General features: G+C 49.0%; 1 protein-coding gene across 3 annotated transcripts in view; it reads right to left on the bottom strand.

Moving 5' to 3' along the window:
• LOC110491218 (zinc finger MIZ domain-containing protein 1) overlaps positions 1-22,960 on the bottom strand; it is a 369,712-nt gene that overhangs the window by 54,479 nt on the left and 292,273 nt on the right. For all 3 annotated transcript variants that reach the window (XM_036945991.2, XM_090201774.1, XM_090201773.1), the window contains 3 exons: positions 13,323-13,458; positions 8,949-9,063; positions 1,781-2,004 (listed from right to left, as the gene is read on the bottom strand). In XM_036945991.2, the coding sequence (XP_036801886.2) occupies positions 1,781-2,004; positions 8,949-9,063; positions 13,323-13,458 (475 nt within the window). The remainder of the gene's footprint in view (positions 1-1,780; positions 2,005-8,948; positions 9,064-13,322; positions 13,459-22,960) is intronic.

Here is a 22,960-nt window from a genome sequence, read left to right as displayed (position 1 = left end):
ATAAACCCCCCCCCCCCCCCCCCCCATACACTCACTGGGTTTCAACAAGCCTGTGTACCAACCAGGCAGCACATAAACCCCCCCCTCCCATACACTCACTGGGTTTCAACAAGCCTGTGTACCAACCAGGCAGCACATCCCCCCCCATACACTCACTGGGTTTCAACATGCCTGTGTACCAACCAGGCAGAACATAACCCCCCCCCCATACACTCACTGGGTTTCAACATGCCTGTGTACCAACCAGGCAGCACATAACCCCCCCATATACTCACTGGGTTTCAACAAGCCTGTGTACCAACCAGGCAGCACATAACCCCCCCCCCCATACACTCACTGGGTTTCAACATGCCTGTGTACCAACCAGGCAGAACATAACCCCCCCATATACTCACCGGGTTTCAACATGATTGTTCTATTCAATATTTCACAGACCCTTTACCGGTCTACCAGGCTGACTCTCCACTCTACCACTCTACCAGGCTGACTCTCCACTCTACCGGTCTACCAGGCCGACTCTCCACTCTACCGGTCTACCAGGCTGACTCTCCACTCTACCACTCTACCAGGCTGACTCTCCACTCTACCGGTCTACCAGGCCGACTCTCCACTCTACCGGTCTACCAGGCTGACTCTCCACTCTACCACTCTACCAGGCTGACTCTCCACTCTACCGGTCTACCAGGCCGACTCTCCACTCTACCGGTCTACCAGGCCGACTCCCCACTCTACCTGTCTACCAGGCCGACTCCCCACTCTACCTGTCTACCAGGTTAACTCTCCACACTCTACCGGTCTACCAGGCTGACTCCCCACTCTTCCTGTCTACCAGGCCGACTCCCCACTCTACCGGTCTACCAGGCCGACTCCCCACTCTACCTGTCTACCAGGTTAACTCTCCACACTCTACCTGTCTACCAGGCTGACTCTCCACTCTACCTGTCTACCAGGCCGACTCCCCACTCTACCTGTCTACCAGGCCGACTCCCCACTCTACCGGTCTACCAGGCCGACTCCCCACTCTACCTGTCTACCAGGTTAACTCTCCACACTCTACCTGTCTACCAGGCCGACTCTCCACTCTACCGGTCTACCAGGCTGACTCTCCACTCTACCTGTCTACCAGGCTGACTCTCTACTCTACCTGTCTACCAGGTTAACTCTCCACACTCTACCTGTCTACCAGGCTGACTCTCCACTCTACCTGTCTACCAGGCCGACTCCCCACTCTACCTGTCTACCAGGCCGACTCCCCATTCTACCGGTCTACCAGGCCGACTCCCCACTCTACCTGTCTACCAGGTTAACTCTCCACACTCTACCTGTCTACCAGGCCGACTCTCTACTCTACCTGTCTACTAGGCTGACTCTCCACTCTACCTGTCTACCAGGCTGACTCTCCACTCTACCTGTCTACCAGGCTGACTCTCCACTCTACCTGTCTACCAGGCTGACTCTCCACTCTACCTGTCTACCAGGCTGACTCTCTACTCTACCTGTCTACCAGGTTAGCTCTCCACTCTCTACCAGTCTAACGCTCCACTCTACCGGTCTACCAGGCTGACTCTCCACTCTACCTGTCTACCAGGCTGACTCTCCACTCTACCTGTCTACCAGGCTGACTCTCTACTCTACCTGTCTACCAGGCTGACTCTCTACTCTACCTGTCTACCAGGCCGACTCTATATATAGAAAATGGTGCCATCTAGGACTCTACCATAAAGCCTCCCCACACTCACTTCCCCCCGAAGCCTCCTCCTCCCCCGCGGCCCACACTCACTTCCCCCCGAAACCTCCTCCTCCCCCGGGGTAGCCCTGGCGTCCGTACAGGTCCTGCTGCATGTAAGCCTGGTTCTGCTGGCCCTTGTTGGGGAACTGCTGCTGCTGGCCTGGGTACTGGGGTGAGTTCATCCCCTGGTTGTTCCCAGACATACCCCCCTGACCCATGGGGTTACCGCCAGGGTTCATGGGGTTACCACTGTTAGCCATGTGGTTTGCCAACACCTGGTGGGTAGACAGAAACAGATGTGCTTGGTTTAATTTCAGTCTGTCATGATGTCTATCAGGTAGTTACTGAGACCTGGGTGTCATGATGTCTGTCAGGGAGTGACTCAGACCTGGGTGTCATGATGTCTGTCAGGTAGTGACTCAGACCTGGGTGTCATGATGTCTGTCAGGGAGTGACTGAGACCTGGGTGTCATGATGTCTGTCAGGGAGTTACTGAGACCTGGGTGTCATGATGTCTGTCAGGGAGTGACTGAGACCTGGGATTCATGATGTCTGTCAGGGAGTGACTGTGACCTGGGTGTCATGATGTCTGTCAGGGAGTGACTCAGACCTGGGTGTCATGATGTCTGTCAGGTAGTTATTGAGACCTGGGTGTCATGATGTATGGCAGGGAGTGACTGAGACCTGGGTGTCATGATGTCTGTCAGGGAGTGACTGTGACCTGGGTGTCATGATGTCTGTCAGGGAGTGACTGAGACCTGGGTGTCATGATGTCTGTCAGGGGGTGACAGAGAACCTGGGTGTCATGATGTCTGTCAGGGAGTGACTGTGACCTGGGTGTCATGATGTCTGTCAGGGAGTGACAGAGAACCTGGGTGTCATGATGTCTGTCAGGGAATGACAGAGACCTGGGTGTCATGATGTCTTTCAGGGAGTGACTGAGACCTGGGTGTCATGATGTCTGTCAGGGAGTGACTCAGACCTGGGTGTCATGATGTCTGTCAGGTAGTTATTGAGACCTGGGTGTCATGATGTATGGCAGGGAGTGACTGAGACCTGGGTGTCATGATGTCTGTCAGGGAGTGACTGTGACCTGGGTGTCATGATGTCTGTCAGGGAGTGACTGAGACCTGGGTGTCATGATGTCTGTCAGGGAGTGACTGAGACCTGGGTGTCATGATGTCTGTCAGGGAGTGACTGAGACCTGGGTGTCATGACGTCTGTCAGGGAGTGACTGAGACCTGGGATTCATGATGTCTGTCAGGGAGTGACAGAGACCTGGGTGTCATGATGTCTGTCAGGGAGTGACTCAGACCTGGGTGTCATGATGTCTGTCAGGGAGTGACTGAGACCTGGGTGTCATGATGTCTGTCAGGGAGTGACTGAGACCTGGGTGTCATGATGTCTGTCAGGGAGTGACTGAGACCTGGGTGTCATGATATCTGTCAGGGAGTGACTGAGACCTGGGTGTCATGATGTCTGTCAGGGGGTGACTGAGACCTGGGTGTCATGATGTCTGTCAGGGAGTGACTGAGACCTGAAACGGGCCTGGGCTTGTCAAACACACTCGAGGCATCCATTATTAGTCAAATAAACAACCATTTACACAGGCCCACTGGGCCAAAGATGGACTAGCTCATCTGGCATTTGCCAAAACTGCCCTATAGCCAGTCTGTCTCTGCTCTGGCTGGAAGTAACATAGATGAAATATTTAAATAACCCAAATTGTAAGGGGAAAGTTAGGAGTTCCATTGTCATGTGACAACCTGGCAATAGGCAAAACCTTCTGTGCACCCTATAGGTATATATATATATATATATATATATCCTACCCTATAGGTATATCCTACCATATATATATCCTACCCTATAGGTATATCCTACCATATATATATATATATATATATCCTACCCTATAGGTATATCCTACCATAGGGTATATATATATATGGTAGGATATACCTATAGGGTAGGTCGTAGCTACTTATTAACTGTTATGTGTTAAGCAACCAGATATCCAGCAGATTTTTCCTTGCGTAACATAACTTCAAAATCAGTAGTTAAAGCATTAACTCAATTTATTTACAACATTTGGGATTCCAAAAATCATCCAGTCAGATCAGGGGTCTAACTTTACCTCCCATTTATTTGCTCAGGTTCTCAAACAGCTTAAAGTTAAACACAACAAGTCTACTGCGTTCCACGCCCAGAGCCAGGGAGCTTTGGAACGTTTTCATCAAACTTTAAAATCCTTGCTTCGTGCATACTGTACAGAACTGTCTGCAGATTGGGAGGAGGGGGTTACCTTGGCTGTTACTAGCTGCTCGTGAAGTAGTGCAGGAAAGCACAGGGTTTGGCCCAAATGACTTAGTGTTTGGTCATAAGGTGCGTGGGCCTTTAGCAGTGTTGCAGGATGGTTGTTTTTTTTTATTTATTTTACAAGGCAAGTCAGTTAAGAACAAATTCTTATTTTCAATGACGGCCTAGGAACAGTGGGTTAACTGCCTGTTCAGGGGCAGAACGACAGATTTGTACCGTGTCAGCTCGGGGATTCGAACTTACAACCTTTCGGTTACTAGTCCAACGCTCTAACCACTAGGCTATCTGCTGGTTACTAGTCCAACGCTCTAACCACTGGGCTACCCTGCTGGTTACTGGCCCAACACTCTAACCACTGGGCTACCCTGCTGCGTTTGCCTGAGGAACCACCCCAGAACCTTATTGACGATGTAAATGGTTTTAGGTTGAAGTTGTATAGGGCTGGTGAACTGGCGAAAGAAAAACAACTATAATGTTCTCAACGGAAAATTAAAGTGAAATATGACGGCCAGGCTGAGCTGCGTGAGTTTAGTCCCGGTGTTCGTGTACTTGCTCTTCTGCCACTCGTCAGTTCACCTTTTCAGGCAAAATACTGTGGTCCTTTCACTGTGTTGCGTAAAGTGTCCGATTTGAACTCTCTCATTGAAACCTCTAGTCATAGGAAGTCCTCTAAATTATGCCATGTGAACCCGTTAAAATGTTATCACTCCCGCGATCTAAGCAAAGTTGAAGGCACTCCAGTGGTGATGTCATCGTTGACTGCTGCTCCAGTCACTGCATCTTGTGGCTTTAATTTGGTGGAGGGGATGAGAAGAGGAGGACATTAGGGTTACGGATGAGGTCTTACAGAGTCGGTTGAAAAACTCCCAGACTTTGCAAAACCTTGGGGTTTTGGTAGATCATTTAGACTCTGAGAAACGTGATGAATTGATAGCTCTTATTAGAAACTACCCTGTTTTGTTTACTGACACTCCATCGCAAAAAAACACTTAATTGAGGATGATATAGACATCGGAGATGCTAAGCCTATCAAACAGAGATTTTATCAGAGGAGAAGAGATTGAACCTGGAAACAGAGGTGCAGTATATGTTGGACAATGGAGCCATGTTGTTCAAAATGGGTCTGATTCAAAAAGTCTGATTCCACTTTCAGACCTTCCACTGATAATAGAAAAGTTAACAATGTTACTAAAGCAGACCTTTACCCTCTTCCTAGGATGGAGGACTGTATTGATCAAGTTGGGTCAGCAAAGTATGTTAGCAAATTTGATCTTTTTAAAAGGGACATTGGTAAGTACCCCTTACCAAAAGAGCTTGTGAGATTGCTGCCTTTATAACTCTGTCTGGTTTGTTCTCTTATACAGTGATGCCTTTCGGCTTGAGGAATGCTCCAGCCACCTTTCAGAGGCTAATGAATCGGGTGGTCTCAGGTCTGGAAGGGTGTGTCGTGTATTTGGACGACGTGGTCATCGGGAGGAGCATGTTTGGAGAGTGCAAGCCCTGTTCGAAAGACTGGTGTGGGCCAGGTTGACTATTCATTTGGCAAAATGTGAGTTTGCCAAAGCTACAGTCACATACCTAGGCAAGGTTGTTGGTCAGGGTTTTAGTCTGTCCCGTGGTCAAGGTCCAGGCTGTGAAGCAATTCCCACAGCCGTCCACAAAGAAAGAACTCATTCTCCAGGAGAATGATAACAATGTTGAGTGTCCAGTCAGTTTCATCTCCCGGAAATGTAATAAGTATCAGATTAAACTATTCTGTAATTGAAAAGGAGGCTTTAGGTCTGATTTTGGGCTTTACAGCACTTCGAGGGCTATGTTGGTTCTGGTTTGACCCCTTTAACTGTGTTCACTGACCACTTATTTTTCTGCTCTGTCCCGTGCTCCTTTAACCTCGTTTATCTTCTCGCTGCTGACCCCTACAGGCTGTCTGCGCCTCTTTCCTCTTCTTAAATTGCTCCCCAGGTACCAGGGCTGCCGAGTTTGAGGGGCGGACAGTCAGTTGGGGGACACGGGGGCCACTACTAGGAGACGGGACTGGTATTATTATTTTTTTTTTGGGGGTGGGGGGGGGGGGGGGGGGGGGGGGGCAATTTAACCTGCTACACAGGAACAGCAACCAAACTACTGTAGTCACTACTACTACTACTGTAGTCACTTCTACTACTAATGTAGTCACTACTACTACTAATACTACTGTAGTCACTACTACTACTATTACTACTGTAGTCACTACTACTACTATTACTACTGTAGTCACTACTACTACTATTACTACTGTAATCACTACTACTAATGTCACTACTACTATTACTACTGTAGTCACTACTACTACTATTACTACTACTACTACTAATACTACTAGCATAGTCACTACTACTACTACTGTAGTCACTACTACTACTACTACTGAAGTCACTACTACTAATACTACTGTAGTCACTACTACAACTAATGTAGTCACTACTACTACTACTACTGAAGTCACTACTACTAATACTACTGTAGTCACTACTACAACTAATGTAGTCACTACTACTACTACTACTACTACTACTACTACTACTACTACTGTAGTCACTACTACTACTACTACTGTAGTCACTACTACTACTACTACTGTAGTCACTACTACTACTACTACTGTAGTCACTACTACTAATACTACTACTGTAGTCACTACTACTACTAATATTACTGTAGTCACTACTACTACTACTACTACTGTAGTCACTACTACTACTAATACTACTGTAGTCACTACTACTACTACTACTGTAGTCACTACTACTACTACTACTACTGTAGTCACTACTACTACTAATATTACTGTAGTCACTACTACTACTAATACTACTGTAGTCACTACTACTACTAATACTACTGTAGTCACTACTACGAATACTAATGCTACTGTAGTCACTATTACTACTACAGTAGTCACTACTACTACTACTACTACAGTAGTCAGTACTACTACTACTACTACTACTGTAGTCACTACTACTACTGAAGTCACTACTACTAATACTACTGTAGTCACTACTACAACTAATGTAGTCACTACTACTACTACTACTACTACTGTAGTCACTACTACAACTAATGTAGTCACTACTACTACTACTACTGAAGTCACTACTACTAATACTACTGTAGTCACTACTACAACTAATGTAGTCACTACTACTACTACTACTACTACTACTACTACTGTAGTCACTACTACTACTACTACTGTAGTCACTACTACTACTACTACTGTAGTCACTACTACTACTACTACTGTAGTCACTACTACTACTAATACTACTACTGTAGTCACTACTACTACTAATATTACTGTAGTCACTACTACTACTACTACTACTGTAGTCACTACTACTACTAATACTACTGTAGTCACTACTACTACTACTACTGTAGTCACTACTACTACTACTACTACTGTAGTCACTACTACTACTAATATTACTGTAGTCACTACTACTACTAATACTACTGTAGTCACTACTACTACTAATACTACTGTAGTCACTACTACGAATACTAATGCTACTGTAGTCACTATTACTACTACAGTAGTCACTACTACTACTACTACTACAGTAGTCAGTACTACTACTACTACTACTACTGTAGTCACTACTACTACTACTACTGAAGTCACTACTACTAATACTACTGTAGTCACTACTACAACTAATGTAGTCACTACTACTACTACTACTACTACTGTAGTCACTACTACTACTACTACTACTACTGTAGTCACTACTACTACTACTACTGTAGTCACTACTACTACTAATATTACTGTAGTCACTACTACTACTACTGTAGTCACTACTACTACTAATACTACTGTAGTCACTACTACGAATACTAATGCTACTGTAGTCACTATTACTACTACAGTAGTCACTACTACTACTACTACTACTACAGTAGTCAGTACTACTACTACTACTACTACTACTACTACTACTACTACTACTGTAGTCACTACTACTACTACTACTACTACTACTACTGCTACTGTAGTCACTACTACTACTACTACTACTACTACTACTGTAGTCACTACTACGAATACTAATACTACTGTAGTCACTATAACTCCTACAGTAGTCACTACCACTACTACTACTACTAATACTACTGTAGTCACTACTACTACTACTGTAGTCACTACTACTACTACTACTACTACTGTAGTCACTACTACTACTACTACTACTACTACTGTAGTTACTACTACTACTACTACTGTAGTCAATACTACGAATACTAATACTACTGTAGTCACTATAACTCCTACAGTAGTCACTACTACTACTACTACTACTAATACTACTGTAGTCACTACTACTACTACTGTAGTCACTACTACTACTACTACTACTACTGTAGTCACTACTACTACTACTACTACTACTACTACTACTGTAGTCACTACTACTACTACTACTACTACTACTACTATTACTACTGTAGTCACTACTACTACTACTACTACTACTACTACTACTGTAGTCACTACTATTACTACTACTACTACTACTACTACTGTAGTCACTACTACTACTACTACTACTACTACTACTACTACTACTACTACTACTACTACTACTACTGTAGTCACTACTACTACTACTAATCTAGATTTAGATAGGGATCAACACTGGTTAAAATAACGTAGAGGTACTCCTCTATTGGAGATGTTCCAGAGCATGCTGGGTAATCTCACCTGTCACTGCAAGGTTTTGGTGACACCCCAGAGCATGCTGGGTAATCTCACCTGACTCTACAAGGTGTTGGTGACACCCCAGAGCATGCTGGGTAATCTCACCTGACTCTGCAAGCTTTTGGCGACACCCCAGAGCATGCTGGGTAATCTCACCTGACTCTGCGAGGTGTTGGCCACACCCCAGACGGTCGTTACCACGGAGAGAGAACCCGGCGGCTGGTTGGTGTTCTGTTGCCATGGTACTGAGTCGTAGGGAAAAGACCCATCACTGCAGACACACACACACACACACACACACAGAGAGGTAAAACAGATTTGTATTTATATATTAAAACATTTTTTGTACCAATAGCTACAGTGCCTTGCGAAAGTAGTCGGCCCCCTTGAACTTTGCGACCTTTTGCCACATTTCAGGCTTCAAACATAAAGATATAAAACTGTATTTTTTTGTGAAGAATCAACAACAAGTGGGACACAATCATGAAGTGGAACGCATTTATTGGATATTTCAAACTTTTTTAACAAACCAAAAACTGAAAAATTGGGCGTGCAAAATTATTCAGCCCCCTTAAGTTAATACTTTGTAGCGCCACCTTTTGCTGCGATTACAGCTGTAAGTCGCTTGGGGTATGTCTCTATCAGTTTTGCACATCGAGAGACTGAATTTTTTTCCCATTCCTCCTTGCAAAACAGCTCGAGCTCAGTGGGGTTGGATGGATTTTCAGTTCTTTCCACAGATTCTCGTTTGGATTCAGGTCTGGACTTGGACTTGGCCATTCTAACACCTGGATATGTGTATTTTTGAACCATTCCATTGTAGATTTTGCTTTATGTTTTGGATCATTGTCTTGTTGGAAGACAAATCTCCGTCCCAGTCTCAGGTCTTTTGCAGACTCCATCAGGTTTTCTTCCAGAATGGTCCTGTATTTGGCTCCATCCATCTTCCCATCAATTTTAACCATCTTCCCTGTCCCTGCTGAAGAAAAGCAGGCCCAAACCATGATGCTGCCACCACCATGTTTGACAGTGGGGATGTGTGTTCAGCTGTGTTGCTTTTACGCCAAACATAACGTTTTGCATTGTTGCCAAAAAGTTCAATTTTGGTTTCATCTGACCAGAGCACCTTCTTCCACATGTTTGGTGTGTCTCCCAGGTGGCTTGTGGCAAACTTTAAACAACACTTTTTATGGATATCTTTAAGAAATGGCTTTCTTCTTGCCACTCTTCCATAAAGGCCAGATTGTGCAATATACGACTGATTGTTGTCCTATGGACAGAGTCTCCCACCTCAGCTGTAGATCTCTGCAGTTCATCCAGAGTGATCATGGGCCTCTTGGCTGCATGTCTGATCAGTCTTCTCCTTGTATGAGCTGAAAGTTTAGAGGGACGGCCAGGTCTTGGTAGATTTGCAGTGGTCTGATACTCCTTCCATTTCAATATTATCGCTTGCACAGTGCTCCTTGGGATGTTTAAAGCTTGGGAAATCTTTTTGTATCCAAATCCGGCTTTAAACTTCTTCACAACAGTATCTCGGACCTGCCTGGTGTGTTCCTTGTTCTTCATGATGCTCTCTGCGCTTTTAACGGACCTCTGAGACTATCACAGTGCAGGTGCATTTATACGGAGACTTGATTACACACAGGTGGATTGTATTTATCATCATTAGTCATTTAGGTCAACATTGGATCCTTCAGAGATCCTCACTGAACTTCTGGAGAGAGTTTGCTGCACTGAAAGTAAAGGGGCTGAATAATTTTGCACGCCCAATTTTTCAGTTTTTGATTTGTTAAAAAAGTTTGAAATATCCAATAAATGTCGTTCCACTTCATGATTGTGTCCCACTTGTTGTTGATTCTTCACAAAAAAATACAGTTTTATATCTTTATGTTTGAAGCCTGAAATGTGGCAAAAGGTCGCAAAGTTCAAGGGGGCCGAATACTTTCGCAAGGCACTGTACATCATTAAAAGCACAAACTTTAGTTAGACACAAGCAAGCCCCGATCCTCATCCACTGTACATAGAACCCCCTGCAAAATCCTCCAGAGAGACACAGAACAAGATACAGATACAGAGACAAGAGAGGGCGAGAGAGAGAGACAGAGAGAGACAGAGAGACAGAGAGAGACAGAGAGGGAGAGAGAGAGAGACAGAGAGAGAGAGACAGAGAGAGAGACAGAGAGAAAAAGAGGGAGAGAGAGAGAGAGAGAGACAGAGAGAGAGACAGAGAGAGAGAGACAGAGAGAGAGAGAAGAGAGGGAGAAAGAAAGAGAGAGAGAGAAGAGAGGGAGAAAGAGGGAGAGAGATGGAAAGAAAGAGGGAGAGAGAAAGAGAGATAGATAAGAGAGAGAGAAAGAGGGAGATAGAAGAGAGAGAGAAAGAGGGAGAGGGAGAGAAAGAGGGAGAGAGAGAGAGAGAGAGAAGAGAGAGAGAGAGAGGGAAAGAAGGAGGGAGAGAGAAAGAGAGAGAGAGAGGGAGAGAGAGAGAGGGAAGGAAATAGGGAGAGAGAGAGAGGGAGAGAGAGAGAGAGAGAGAGAGAGAAGAGAGAGAGAGAGAGGGAAAGAAGGAGGGAAGAGAGAGAGGGAAGGAAATAGGGAGAGAGAGAGAGGGAGAGAGAGAGAAAGAGATAAAGAAAAAGAGAGAGAAAGAAAGAGCTGGTCCTGGTCCTGAGTTCACTAACCTGTTCTACTAACACACTGAAGCCTCAGGACCAGAACATCCAATCAATCAGAATAAACCAAATTACAACACAGTCTAAACAAAACTACATTGCTTATTGGGAAAACACAAGCACAAGCACAAATCAAAATGCAGTGCTATCTGGCCCTAAATCAACATTACACTGGATAACTATTTGACCACGGTTACTGATCAAAACCTTAGAAAAACTTGACAAAGTACAGGCTCAGTGAGCACAGCCTTGCCATAGAGAGGATAGACACAGGAAAACCTGGCTACCTGTAGAGGAAAGGCTGTGAAACCACTGCACCACAGCAGAACCTGGCTCCCTGTAGAGGAGAGGCTGTGTAACCACTGCACCACAGCAGAACCTGGCTCCCTGTAGAGGAAAGGCTGTGAAACCACTGCACCACAGCAGAACCTGGCTCCCTGTAGAGGAGAGGCTGTGTAACCACTGCACCACAGCAGAACCTGGCTCCCTGTAGAGGAAAGGCTGTGCAACCACTGCACCACAGCAGAACCTGGCTCCCTGTAGAGGAAAGGCTGTGCAACCACTGCACCACAGCAGAACCTGGCTCCCTGTAGAGGAAAGGCTGTGCAACCACTGCACCACAGCAGAACCTGGCTCCCTGTAGAGGAAAGGCTGTGCAACCACTGCTGCACCACAGCAGAACCTGGCTCCCTGTAGAGGAAAGGCTGTGCAACCACTGCACCACAGCAGAACCTGGCACCCTGTAGAGGAAAGGCTGTGCAACCACTGCACCACAGCAGAACCTGGCTCCCTGTAGAGGAAAGGCTGTGCAACCACCTCACCACAGCAGAACCTGGCTCCCTGTAGAGGAAAGGCTGTCCAACCACTACACCACAGCAGAACCTGGCTCCCTGTAGAGGAAAGGCTGTGAAACCACTGCACCACAGCAGAACCTGGCTCCCTGTAGAGGAAAGGCTGTGAAACCACTGCACCACAGCAGAACCTGGCTCCCTGTAGAGGAAAGGCTGTGCAACCACTGCACCACAGCAGAACCTGGCTCCCTGTAGAGGAAAGGCTGTGCAACCACTGCACCACAGCAGAACCTGGCTCCCTGTAGAGGAAAGGCTGTGCAACCACTGCACCACAGCAGAACCTGAGACGGAGCTACATTTCCTGGCAAATGTGTACAAAGAAATAGAACCCGATTCAGGAAAATAGGCATATGTCTCAAGTCACTACTTCACAGGAACGTAAACATTTTTTTAAAATTAAAAAGTGTGTTTTTTTGACAGAAATACTTCTGCAACACGTGAACTTTCATGTGCCTTAATAACAAACTTGTACGCCCTCTTTAAATACGAATAAAATTATTAAATTATGAGCCTAGTTGGTTAAGCCACAGAAGAAGTGAGCAACCTTCCCACTAGCCATGATTGGCTGCGATAATGAGTGGGCTGGACATGCCGAGTTCGTTGGTCTGCCTTATAGAAAGGCTTCTGTCTATTTGAGCGGGTCAGTCTGTGTTGGTAATCCTGTCTACATGTGTGTGTGTGTGTGTGTGTCCACGTGTGCGTGTGTGTTTGTCTACATGTGTGTGTCTACATGTGTGTGTCTACGTGTGTGTGTGTTTCAACGTGTGTGTGTGTCTACATGTGTGTGTTACCTGTGTGTGCGTGTCTACCTGTGTGTGTGTGTCTCCCTTTATGTGTGTCTACCTGTGTGTGCGTGTGTCTACGTGTGTGACAGGGTGGGCTTCATGGAGTGCATGGTGAGCTGGATAGGAACCTTCCCCTGGTGTTTCTACGTGTGTGTGTGTCTACGTGTGTGTGTCTACGTGTGTGTGTGTGTGAGTGTCTGAGAGTGTGTGTGTGTGTACTGACCTGTGTGACAGGGTGGGCTTCATGGAGTGCATGGTGAGCTGCATCAGAACCTCCCCCTGGGGTGGTTCGTTCTGTCTGTTCTTCTGATGACGGAGGAGGAGACGACCCAGCTCCTCACACCAAGACGACAACAAGGCTGGAAGGAGGAGAGAGGAGAGGATAGAAGGATGAGGGGGAGGAGAGGAGGAGAGAGGAGAGGAGAGAGAGGAGGAGAGGGAGAAGGAGATTAAATGGGATGAAGCGCAGAGAGGGATGAGAGGAGAGGAGAGGAGGGTAGAGGACAGGAGAGATGAGAGGAGAGGAGAAGAGAGGAGAGAGGGATGAGAGTTGAGGAAAGAGGGATGAGAGATGAGAGGGATGAGAGAAGGAGAGAGGAGAGGATAGAAGGATGAGGGGGAGGAGGGAGGAGAGAGGGATACGAGGAGAGGAGAGAGGGATAAGAGGAGAGAGGGATGAGAGGAGGAGAGGGATAGAGAGAGAGAGGGATGAGAGTAGAGAGGGATGAGAGGAGGAGAGGAGAGGGATGAGAGGACAGAGGGATGAGTACACATTAGTCCTGACTGTTTAAAATCCACTTCTGTGAGGAGTGATATTAGCACAGATAGGATGCATCCCCAATGGCACGGTATTCCCCTCTCCTCTCCTCTGATCCCTCTCTCCTCTCCTCTCCTCTCCTCTATTCTCCTCTCCTCTCCTCTCCTCTCCCTCCTTCTCCTCTCCTCTCCTCTCCTCTCCTCTGATCCCTCTCTCCTCTCCTCTCCTCTCCTCCTCCTCTCCTACTCCTCTCCCTCTCCTCTCTGTGATCCCTCTCTCCTCTCCTCTCCCCTCTTCTATAATGCCTCTCTCCTGCCTCATCACTCTCCTTCCTGATCTCATCCCTTCTCCTCTCATCTATTATCCTCCGCAGCACATAGGGAATAGGGTGTGATTTGGGCAGTAAAACAGCCTCCACAGCTAGACCTCCCACAGAGGTGTGAGAGAGAAAGGACAGATGGAAGAAAATCAACAATAAACACATTGAAATGTAATGGACCACCAGCTGACCAGTGCAGAACGTCCCACAAACTGCATTAGTACAGGTGGGATCTCAAACCTCTCCTCTGAGACCTCCAGTTGATCCAGGAATGTGATCTATTCCAGAATCAAGCCCTTTACTAGGTGAATCGGGTGAGCCATTCAGGACTACAACAACATTGTGAAACATCTAGGGGAGGGGGGGGGGGGGGGGGGGGGTCCACCAGGAATCTTTTGAAAACTACTGCTCCAGTACCAAACCAGCCAAATCAGTGTCACTTCTGTCCTTGTCCACTAGGGTTCAGTCTGGCCCTACAGATCCCTCAGATGAACTTAATCCCTTCCTCCCGCTGGCTACCTCCCTCCCTCCTTCCCCCTACCTCCCTACCTCTCTATTTACCTCACTGATTCCCTCCTTCCCTCTACCTCCCTCCCTACCTCCCTCCTACCTCCCTCCCCTCCTTCCCCTACCTCCCTACCTCTCTATCTACCTCACTGATTCCCTCCTTCCCTCTACCTCCCTCGCTACCTCCCCCTCCTACCTCCCTCCCTCCTTCCCCCTACCTCCCTACCTCTCTATCTACCTGCACTGATTCCCTCCTTCCCTCTACCTCCCCTACCTCCCGCCTTCCCTCTACCTCCCTACCTCCCTCCCTCCTTCCCCCTCCCTCCCTATTTACCTCACTGATTCCCTCCTTCCCTCTACCTCCCTACCTCCCTCCCTTGTTCCCTCTACCTACCCCCTCCCTCCTTTCCCCTACCTCCCTCCCTCCTTCCCCCTACCTCCCCATCTACCTCACTGATTCCCTCCTTCCCTCTACCTCCCTCCCTACCTCACTCCTTCCCACTACCTCCCTCCCTCCTTCCCCTCCTCCCTACCTCTCTATCTACCTCACTGATTCCCTCCTTCCCTCTCCTCCCTCCCTACCTCCTCCTTCCCCCTACCTCCCTCCTTCCCCTACCTCCCTACCTCCCTCCCTCCTTCCCCTACCTCCCTATCTACCTCACTGATTCCCTGCTTCCCTTCCCCTCCCTACAAACTTCCCCACCTCCCTCCCTACCTCCTTCCCTCCCTCCCTGCTTCCCTAGGCCGTCATTTTAAATAAGAATTTGTTCTTAACTGACTTGCCAGGTTAAATAAAGGCTATTTAAAATAAACATCAGTGTGAGACTCAGTGACCGTAAACAGAGGTCAGGGGTCAGTAACATCAGTGTAGACTCAGTGACAGTAAACAGGGGTGAGGGATAGTAACATCAGTGTGAGACTCAGTGACAGTAAACAGGGGTCAGGGGTCAGTAACATCAGTGTGAGGCTCAGTGGACAGTAAACAGGGGTCAGGGGTCAGTAACATCAGTGTGAGGCTCAGTGACAGTAAACAGGGGTCAGGGGTCAGTAACATCAGTGTGAGGCTCAGTGACAGTAAACAGGGGTCAGGGGTGAGTAACATCAGTGTGAGGCTCAGTGACAGTAAACAGGGGTCAGGGGTCAGTTGTATCAGTGTGAGGCTCAGTGACAGTAAACAGGGGTCAGGGGTCAGTAACATCAGTGTGAAGCTCAGTGACAGTAAACAGAGGTCAGGGGTCAGTTGTATCAGTGTGAGGCTCAGTGGCAGTAAACAGGGGTCAGGGGTCAGTAACATCAGTGTGAGGCTCAGTGACAGTAAACAGAGGTCAGGGGTCAGTTGTATCAGTGTGAGGCTCAGTGACAGTAAACAGGGGTCAGGGGTCAGTAACATCAGTGTGAGGCTCAGTGACAGTAACAGGGGTCAGGGTGAGTAACATGATGTACGTTCAGTGACAGTAAACAGAGGTCAGGGGTCAGTAACATCAGTGTGAGGCTCAGTGACAGTAAACAGAGGTCAGGGGTCAGTAACATCAGTGTGAGGCTCAGTGACAGTAAACAGACGTCAGGGGTCAGTAACATCAGTGTGAGGCTCAGTGACAGTAAACAGAGGTCAGGGGTCAGTAACATCAGTGTGAGGCTCAGTGACAGTAAACAGAGGTCAGGGGTCAGTAACATCAGTGTGAGGCTCAGTGACAGTGAACAGACGTCAGGGGTCAGTAACATCAGTGTGAGGCTCAGTGACAGTAAACAGAGGTCAGGGGTCAGTAACATCAGTGTGAGGCTCAGTGACAGTAAACAGAGGTCAGGGGTCAGTAACATCAGTGTGAGGCTCAGTGACAGTAAACAGGGGTCAGGGGTGAGTAACATCAGTGTGAAGTTCAGTGACAGTAAACAGAGGTCAGGGGTCAGTTGTATCAGTGTGAGGCTCAGTGACAGTAAACAGGGGTCAGGGGTGAGTAACATCAGTGTGAAGCTCAGTGACAGTAAACAGGGTTCAGGGGTCAATCACATCAGTATAATATAACAAGCACACAGGGACTGACTGACTATTGTGCCATGTCTGTGTGAGAGATAAGGGCTAGAGATGGAAAGACAAGAGGGAGAAGAGAAAGAGAGAGAGAGAGAGAGAGAGAGAGAATTCTGAGAGCTTCTAACCCCAAAAGTCAGCTCTCCTTTCATTTGAACACTGAGCAAACCAGCCTGGCTCTGTGTAAAGATGAGGGCTGGAATACAGAAGACATGTCCAGATGGTGCCAGCAGTCTCTCTCTCCCTCCCCTCCTGCCTCTCCTCCTCTCTCCCTCCCTCCCCTCCTGCCTCTCCTCCTCTCTCCATCTCCTCCTTCTCATTTAGAAGCCTCACAGGGCCCAGGCACAGAGGCAGCTGGGTTTTTCATCCCCTCCCTCCCTCCATACCTATGGCAAGGCAGGTGCCAGGAGACAGACTGCTCTGTTATTGCTGGGCTGGGTTAGAGCTGGGCTGGGTTAGGGCTGGCCTGCTTTAGGGCTGGGTTAGAGCTGGGCTGGGTTAGGGCTGGCCTGCTTTAGGGCTGGGTTATGGCTGACTGGGTTAGGGCTAGCCTGGGTTAGGGCTGGCCTGGGATAGGGCTGGCCTGGGTTAGAGCTGGGCTGGTTAGGGCTGGCCTGCTTTAGGGCTGGGTTATGGCTGGCCTGGGTTAGGGCTGGCCTGGGTTAGGGCTGGCCTGGGATATGGCTGGCCTGGGTTAGAGCTGGGCTGGGTTAGGGCTGGCCTGCTTTAGGGCTGGCCTGGGATAGGGCTGGCATGGGTTAGGGCTGGCCTGGGTTAGGGCTGGCCTGCTTTAGGGCTGGGTTATGGCTGGCCTGGGTTAGAGCTGGGCTGGGTTAGGGCTGGCCTGCTTTAGGGCAGGGTAATGGCTGGCCTGGGTTAGGGCTGGCCTGGGATAGGGCTGGCCTGGGATAGGGCTGGGTTATGGCTGGCCTGGGTTAGGGCTTGCCTGGGATAGGGGCTGGCCTGGGTTAGGGCTGGCCTGGGTTAGGGCTGGCCTGGGTTAGGGCTGGGTTATGGCTGGCCTGGGTTAGAGCTGGGCTGTGTTAGGGCTGGCCTGCTTTAGGGCTGGGTTATGGCTGGCCTGGGTTAGGGCTGGCCTGGGTTAGGGCCAGGCTGGGTTACACCTGCCTGGTTTGGGGCTGGGGATTTAAGGGTAAGGTCAGGGATAGGGACAATCGGGCTTGGGCTAAACTGAGGCCGGGGTGAGGCTGGGTTAGGGCTGGGGAAGGGGGTGGTGGTGGTTGTGAGGCTGATGCTGGGGCTGTAACTAGGGAAAGGGTTGGGACTGGGGCTGTAACTAGGGAACGGGTTGGGACTGGGGTCTGTAACTAGTGAAAGGGTTGGGACTGGGTCTGTAACTAGTGAAAGGGTTGGGACTGGGGCTGTAACTAGGGAAAGGGTTGGGACTGGGGCTGTAACTAGGGAAAGGGTTGGGGCTGGGTTGTAACTAGGGAAAGGGTTGGGACTGGGGCTGTAACTAGGGAAAGGGTTGGGACTGGGGCTGTAACTAGGGAAAGGGTTGAGACTGGGGTTAGTAACTAGGGAAAGGGTTGAGACTGGGGTTGTAACTAGGGAAAGGGTTGGGGCTGGGGTTGTAACTAGGGAAAGGGTTGGGACTGGGGCTGTAACTAGGGAAAGGGTGAGACTGGGGTTGTAACTAGGGAAAGGGTTGGGGCTGGGGTTGTAACTAGGGAAAGGGTCGGGCTGGGGTTGTAACTAGGGAAAGGGTTGGGACTGGGGCTGTAGGACAGAGGGAGAGGGAGGGAAAGAGGGAGGAGGGGGGACAGAGGGAGGAGGGAGGGACAGAGGGAGGAGGGAGGGAAAGAGGGAGGAGGGGGGGACAGAGTGAGGAGGGGGGACAGAGGGAGGAGGGAGGGTCAGAGGGAGGAGGGAGGGACAGAGGAAGGGACAGAGGGAGGGAGGGAGGGACAGAGGGAGGGACAGAGGGAGGGACAGAGGGAGGAGGGAGGGACAAAAGGAGGAGGGAGGGACAGAGGGAGGGAGGGAAGAGGGAGGGAGGGACAGAGGGAGGGAGGGAGTGACAGAGGGAGGAGGGAGGATCAGAGGGAGGAGGGAGTGACAGAGGGAGCAGGAAGGACAGAGGGAGCAGGGAAGGACAGAGGGAGGAGGATTGACAAAAGGAGGAGGGAGGAACAGAGGGAGGAGGGAGGGACAGAGGGAGGAGGAAGGGACAGAGGAGGGACAGAGGGAGGAGGGAGGGGCAGAGGGAGGAGGCGGGACAGAGGGAGGAGGAAGGGACAGAGGGAGGGACAGAGGGAGGGAGGGACAGAGGGAGCAGGGAAGGGACAGAGGGAGGAGGGAGGGACAGAGGGAGGAGGGAGGGACAGAAGGAGGAGGGAGGGACAGAGGGAGGGACAGAGGGAGGAGGGCGGGACAGAGGGAGGGACAGAGGGGGAGGTTCAGTGGAATACTTCTACTCTGTGGTAACACTTTTAGGAGCCCAATAAGCCATGTTAACATACAGTAACATAGTCAATTCAACAGACACCATTTAGTTGTGGATTAGTTTAAACTGTCTTTATCAGATTGAGACATTCATAAAGATATATTTCATGACATTTCGCTCCATCTTAGGGACGGAAGGATGGGGACAGAGGAAGGAGGAGGGTCAGAGGGAGGAGGGAGGGACAGAGGGAGGGACAGAGGGGAGGAGGGACAGAGGGAGGAGGGAGGGACAGAGGGAAGGACAGAGGGAGGAGGGAGGGACAGAGGGAGTGACAGAGGGAGGAGCGAGGGACAGAGGGAGGAGGGAGGGACAGAGGGAGGAGGGAGGGACAGAGGGAGGAGGGGGGGACAGGGAGGAGGGAGGGAAAGAGGGAGGAGGGGGGGACAGAGGGAGGAGGGAGGGACAGAGGGAGGAGGGAGGGAAAGAGGGAGGAGGGGGGGACAGAGTGAGGAGGGGGGACAGAGGGAGGAGGGAGGGTCAGAGGGAGGAGGGAGGGACAGAGGAAGGGACAGAGGGAGGGCGGGAGGGACAGAGGGAGGGACAGAGGGAGGGACAGAGGGAGGAGGGAGGGACAAAAGAGGAGGGAGGGACAGAGGGAGGGAGGGACAGAGGGAGGGAGGGACAGAGGGAGGAGGGAGTGACAGAGGGAGGAGGGAGGATCAGAGGGAGGAGGGATGGACAGAGGGAGCAGGGAAGGACAGAGGGAGCAGGGAAGGACAGAGGGAGGAGGATTGACAAAAGGGGGAGGGAGGAACAGAGGGAGGAGGGAGGGACAGAGGGAGGAGGAAGGGACAGAGGGAGGGACAGAGGGAGGAGGGAGGACAGAGGGAGGAGGGCGGGACAGAGGGAGGAGGAAGGGACAGAGGGAGGGACAGAGGGAGGGAGGGACAGAGGGAGCAGGGAAGGACAGAGGGAGGAGGGAGGGACAGAGGGAGGAGGGATGGGACAGAAGGAGGAGGGAGGGACAGAGGGAGGGGACAGAGGGAGGAGGGCGGGACAGAGGGAGGGACAGAGGGAGGGAGGGACGGACAGAGGAGGAGGGAGGACAGAGGGAGGAGGGTTGAAACATGTCTGTAAATGTCAACCGGTTTCGGGTGTAATCAAACATGTCCCTCCCTCCCTCCCTCTCTCTCTGCATCCCCTCCTCTCTCTCTCCCTCCCTCATTCATTCTCTGCCTCCCTCCCTCATTCTTTCTCTGCCTCCTCTCTCTCTCCCTCCCCCATTCAATCTCTGCCTCCTCTCTCTCTCTTTCTCCCTCCCTCATTCATTCTCTGCCTCCCTCCCTCATTCATTCTCTGCCTCTCGCTCTCTCCCTCATTCATTTTCTGCCTCCTCTCTCTCCCTCCCTCATTCATTCTCTGCCTCCTCTCTCCCTCCCTCATTCATTCTCTGCCTCCTCTCTCTCTCCCTCCCTCGTTCATTCTCTGCCTCCTCTCTCTCTCTCTCTCCCTCCCTCATTCATTCTCTGCCACCCTCCCTCCCCCATTCATTCTCTGCCTCCTCTCTCTCTCTCTCTCCCTCCCTCATTCATTTTCTGCCTCCCTCCCTCCCCCCTCATTCATTCTCTGCCTCCCTCCCTCATTCTTTCTCTCCCTCCCTCCCTCCCTCCCTCGTTCATTCTCTGCCTCTCTCTCTCTCTCCCTCCCCCATTCATTCTCTGCCTCCTCTCTCTCTCTCTCCCTCCCTCATTCATTCTCTGCCTCCTCTCTCTCTCCCTCCCTCATTCATTCTCTGCCTCCCTCACTCCCCCATTCATTCTCTGCCTCCTCTCTCTCTCTCTCTCCCTCCCTCATTCATTCTCTGCCTCCTCTCTCTCTCTCTCTCTCTCTCCCTCCCTCATTCATTCTCTGCCTCCCTCCCTCCCCCATTCATTCTCTGCCTCCTCTCTCTCATGTTGGAGCCATGTCAGTGACTACTTAGGCCCCTTGCCGCATAGGGAGCCAGACTGGCTAGGTTTTATGGATCATTCCTCTCGCTGCAGCCCGGCATGGGCTCCGGATTAAACACAGCCTCCTGCCCTGCTGGCCACGGTATGTGTGTGTGTCCTACTAGATTGTGTGTATCAGGACACACGGCCAGAATGTCATGCCATGTGCGTCCGGCCGGCGAAGAGGAGAGGGTGCCTCAGCCGAGCTTTGGCCCCTCGCCAAGAAGGTATTACTGCATTGAAGAACATATGTGGCCATGTGGTGGCAGGAGACACACAGGGGAGGAGGGAGGCAAATGCCGAGGCAGATTTTACATCCTGTTTTCTTTGTGTTGCTGCGCCAACAGTCTCCGAGTGAGTCACTGCATAGTGACAGCTCTAAAATATTCTCTCTCTCTCTCACCTCCCGAGGAGCAGTATATCCTTATGCAGAAATCCTAAATAAATCCCTAACTTCAATCTGTTAATGCGTGTCTTTCACAGTGACAGTACGCTGATTTATAGTAAAACTCCTCCAAACCTATTTAGATCTTAATTCCACCCAATCTGGCAACAACATCTTTATATCTTAATTCAACCCAATCTGGCAACAACATCGTCATATCTTAATTCAACCCAATCTGGCAACAACATCTTTATATCTTAATTCAACCCAATCTGGCAACAACATCTTTATATCTTAATTCAACCCAATCTGGCAACAACATCTTCATATCTTAATTCAACCCATTCTGGCAACAACATCTTTATATCTTAATTCAACCCAATCTGGCAACAACATCTTCATATCTTAATTCGACCCAACCTGGCAACAACATTTTTATATCTTAATTTAACCCAATCTGGCAACAACATCTTCATATCTTAATTCAACCCAATCTGGCAACAACATCTTTATATCTTAATTCCACCCAATCTGGCAACAACATCTTTATATCGTAATTCCCCCCCAATCTGGCAACAACATCTTTATATCTTAATTCAACCCAATCTGGCAACATCTTTATATCTTAATTCCACCCAATCTGGCAACAACATCTTTATATCGTAATTCCCCCCCAATCTGGCAACAACATCTTTATATCTTAATTCAACCCAATCTGGCAACATCTTTATATCTTAATTCAACCCAATCTGGCAACAACATCTTTATATCTTAATTCAACCCAATCTGGCAACAACATCTTCATATCTTAATTCGACCCAACCTGGCAACAACATTTTTATATCTTAATTTAACCCAATCTGGCAACAACATCTTCATATCTTAATTCAACCCAATCTGGCAACAACATCTTTATATCTTAATTCCACCCAATCTGGCAACAACATCTTTATATCGTAATTCCCCCCCAATCTGGCAACAACATCTTTATATCTTAATTCAACCCAATCTGGCAACATCTTTATATCTTAATTCCACCCAATCTGGCAACAACATCTTTATATCGTAATTCCCCCCCAATCTGGCAACAACATCTTTATATCTTAATTCAACCCAATCTGGCAACATCTTTATATCTTAATTCAACCCAATCTGGCAACAACATCTTTATATCTTAATTCAACCCAATCTGGCAACAACATCTTTATATCTTAATTCAACCCAATCTGGCAACAACATCTTCATATCTTAATTCAACCCAATCTGGCAACAACATCTTTATATCTTAATTCAACCCAATCTGGCAACAACATCTTCATATCTTAATTCGACCCAACCTGGCAACAACATCGTCATATCTTAATTTAACCCAATCTGGCAACAACATCTTCATATCTTAATTCAACCCAATCTGGCAACAACATCTTTATATCTTAATTCAACCCAACCTGGCAACATTATTATTAAATGAA

The sequence above is a fragment of the Oncorhynchus mykiss genome, chromosome 16 (genome assembly GCF_057628025.1).
Source record: "Oncorhynchus mykiss isolate SJ-2025 chromosome 16, ASM5762802v1, whole genome shotgun sequence".
NCBI classification, from domain to species: domain Eukaryota; kingdom Metazoa; phylum Chordata; class Actinopteri; order Salmoniformes; family Salmonidae; genus Oncorhynchus; species Oncorhynchus mykiss.
This window is presented reverse-complemented; position numbering and strand designations above follow the sequence as displayed.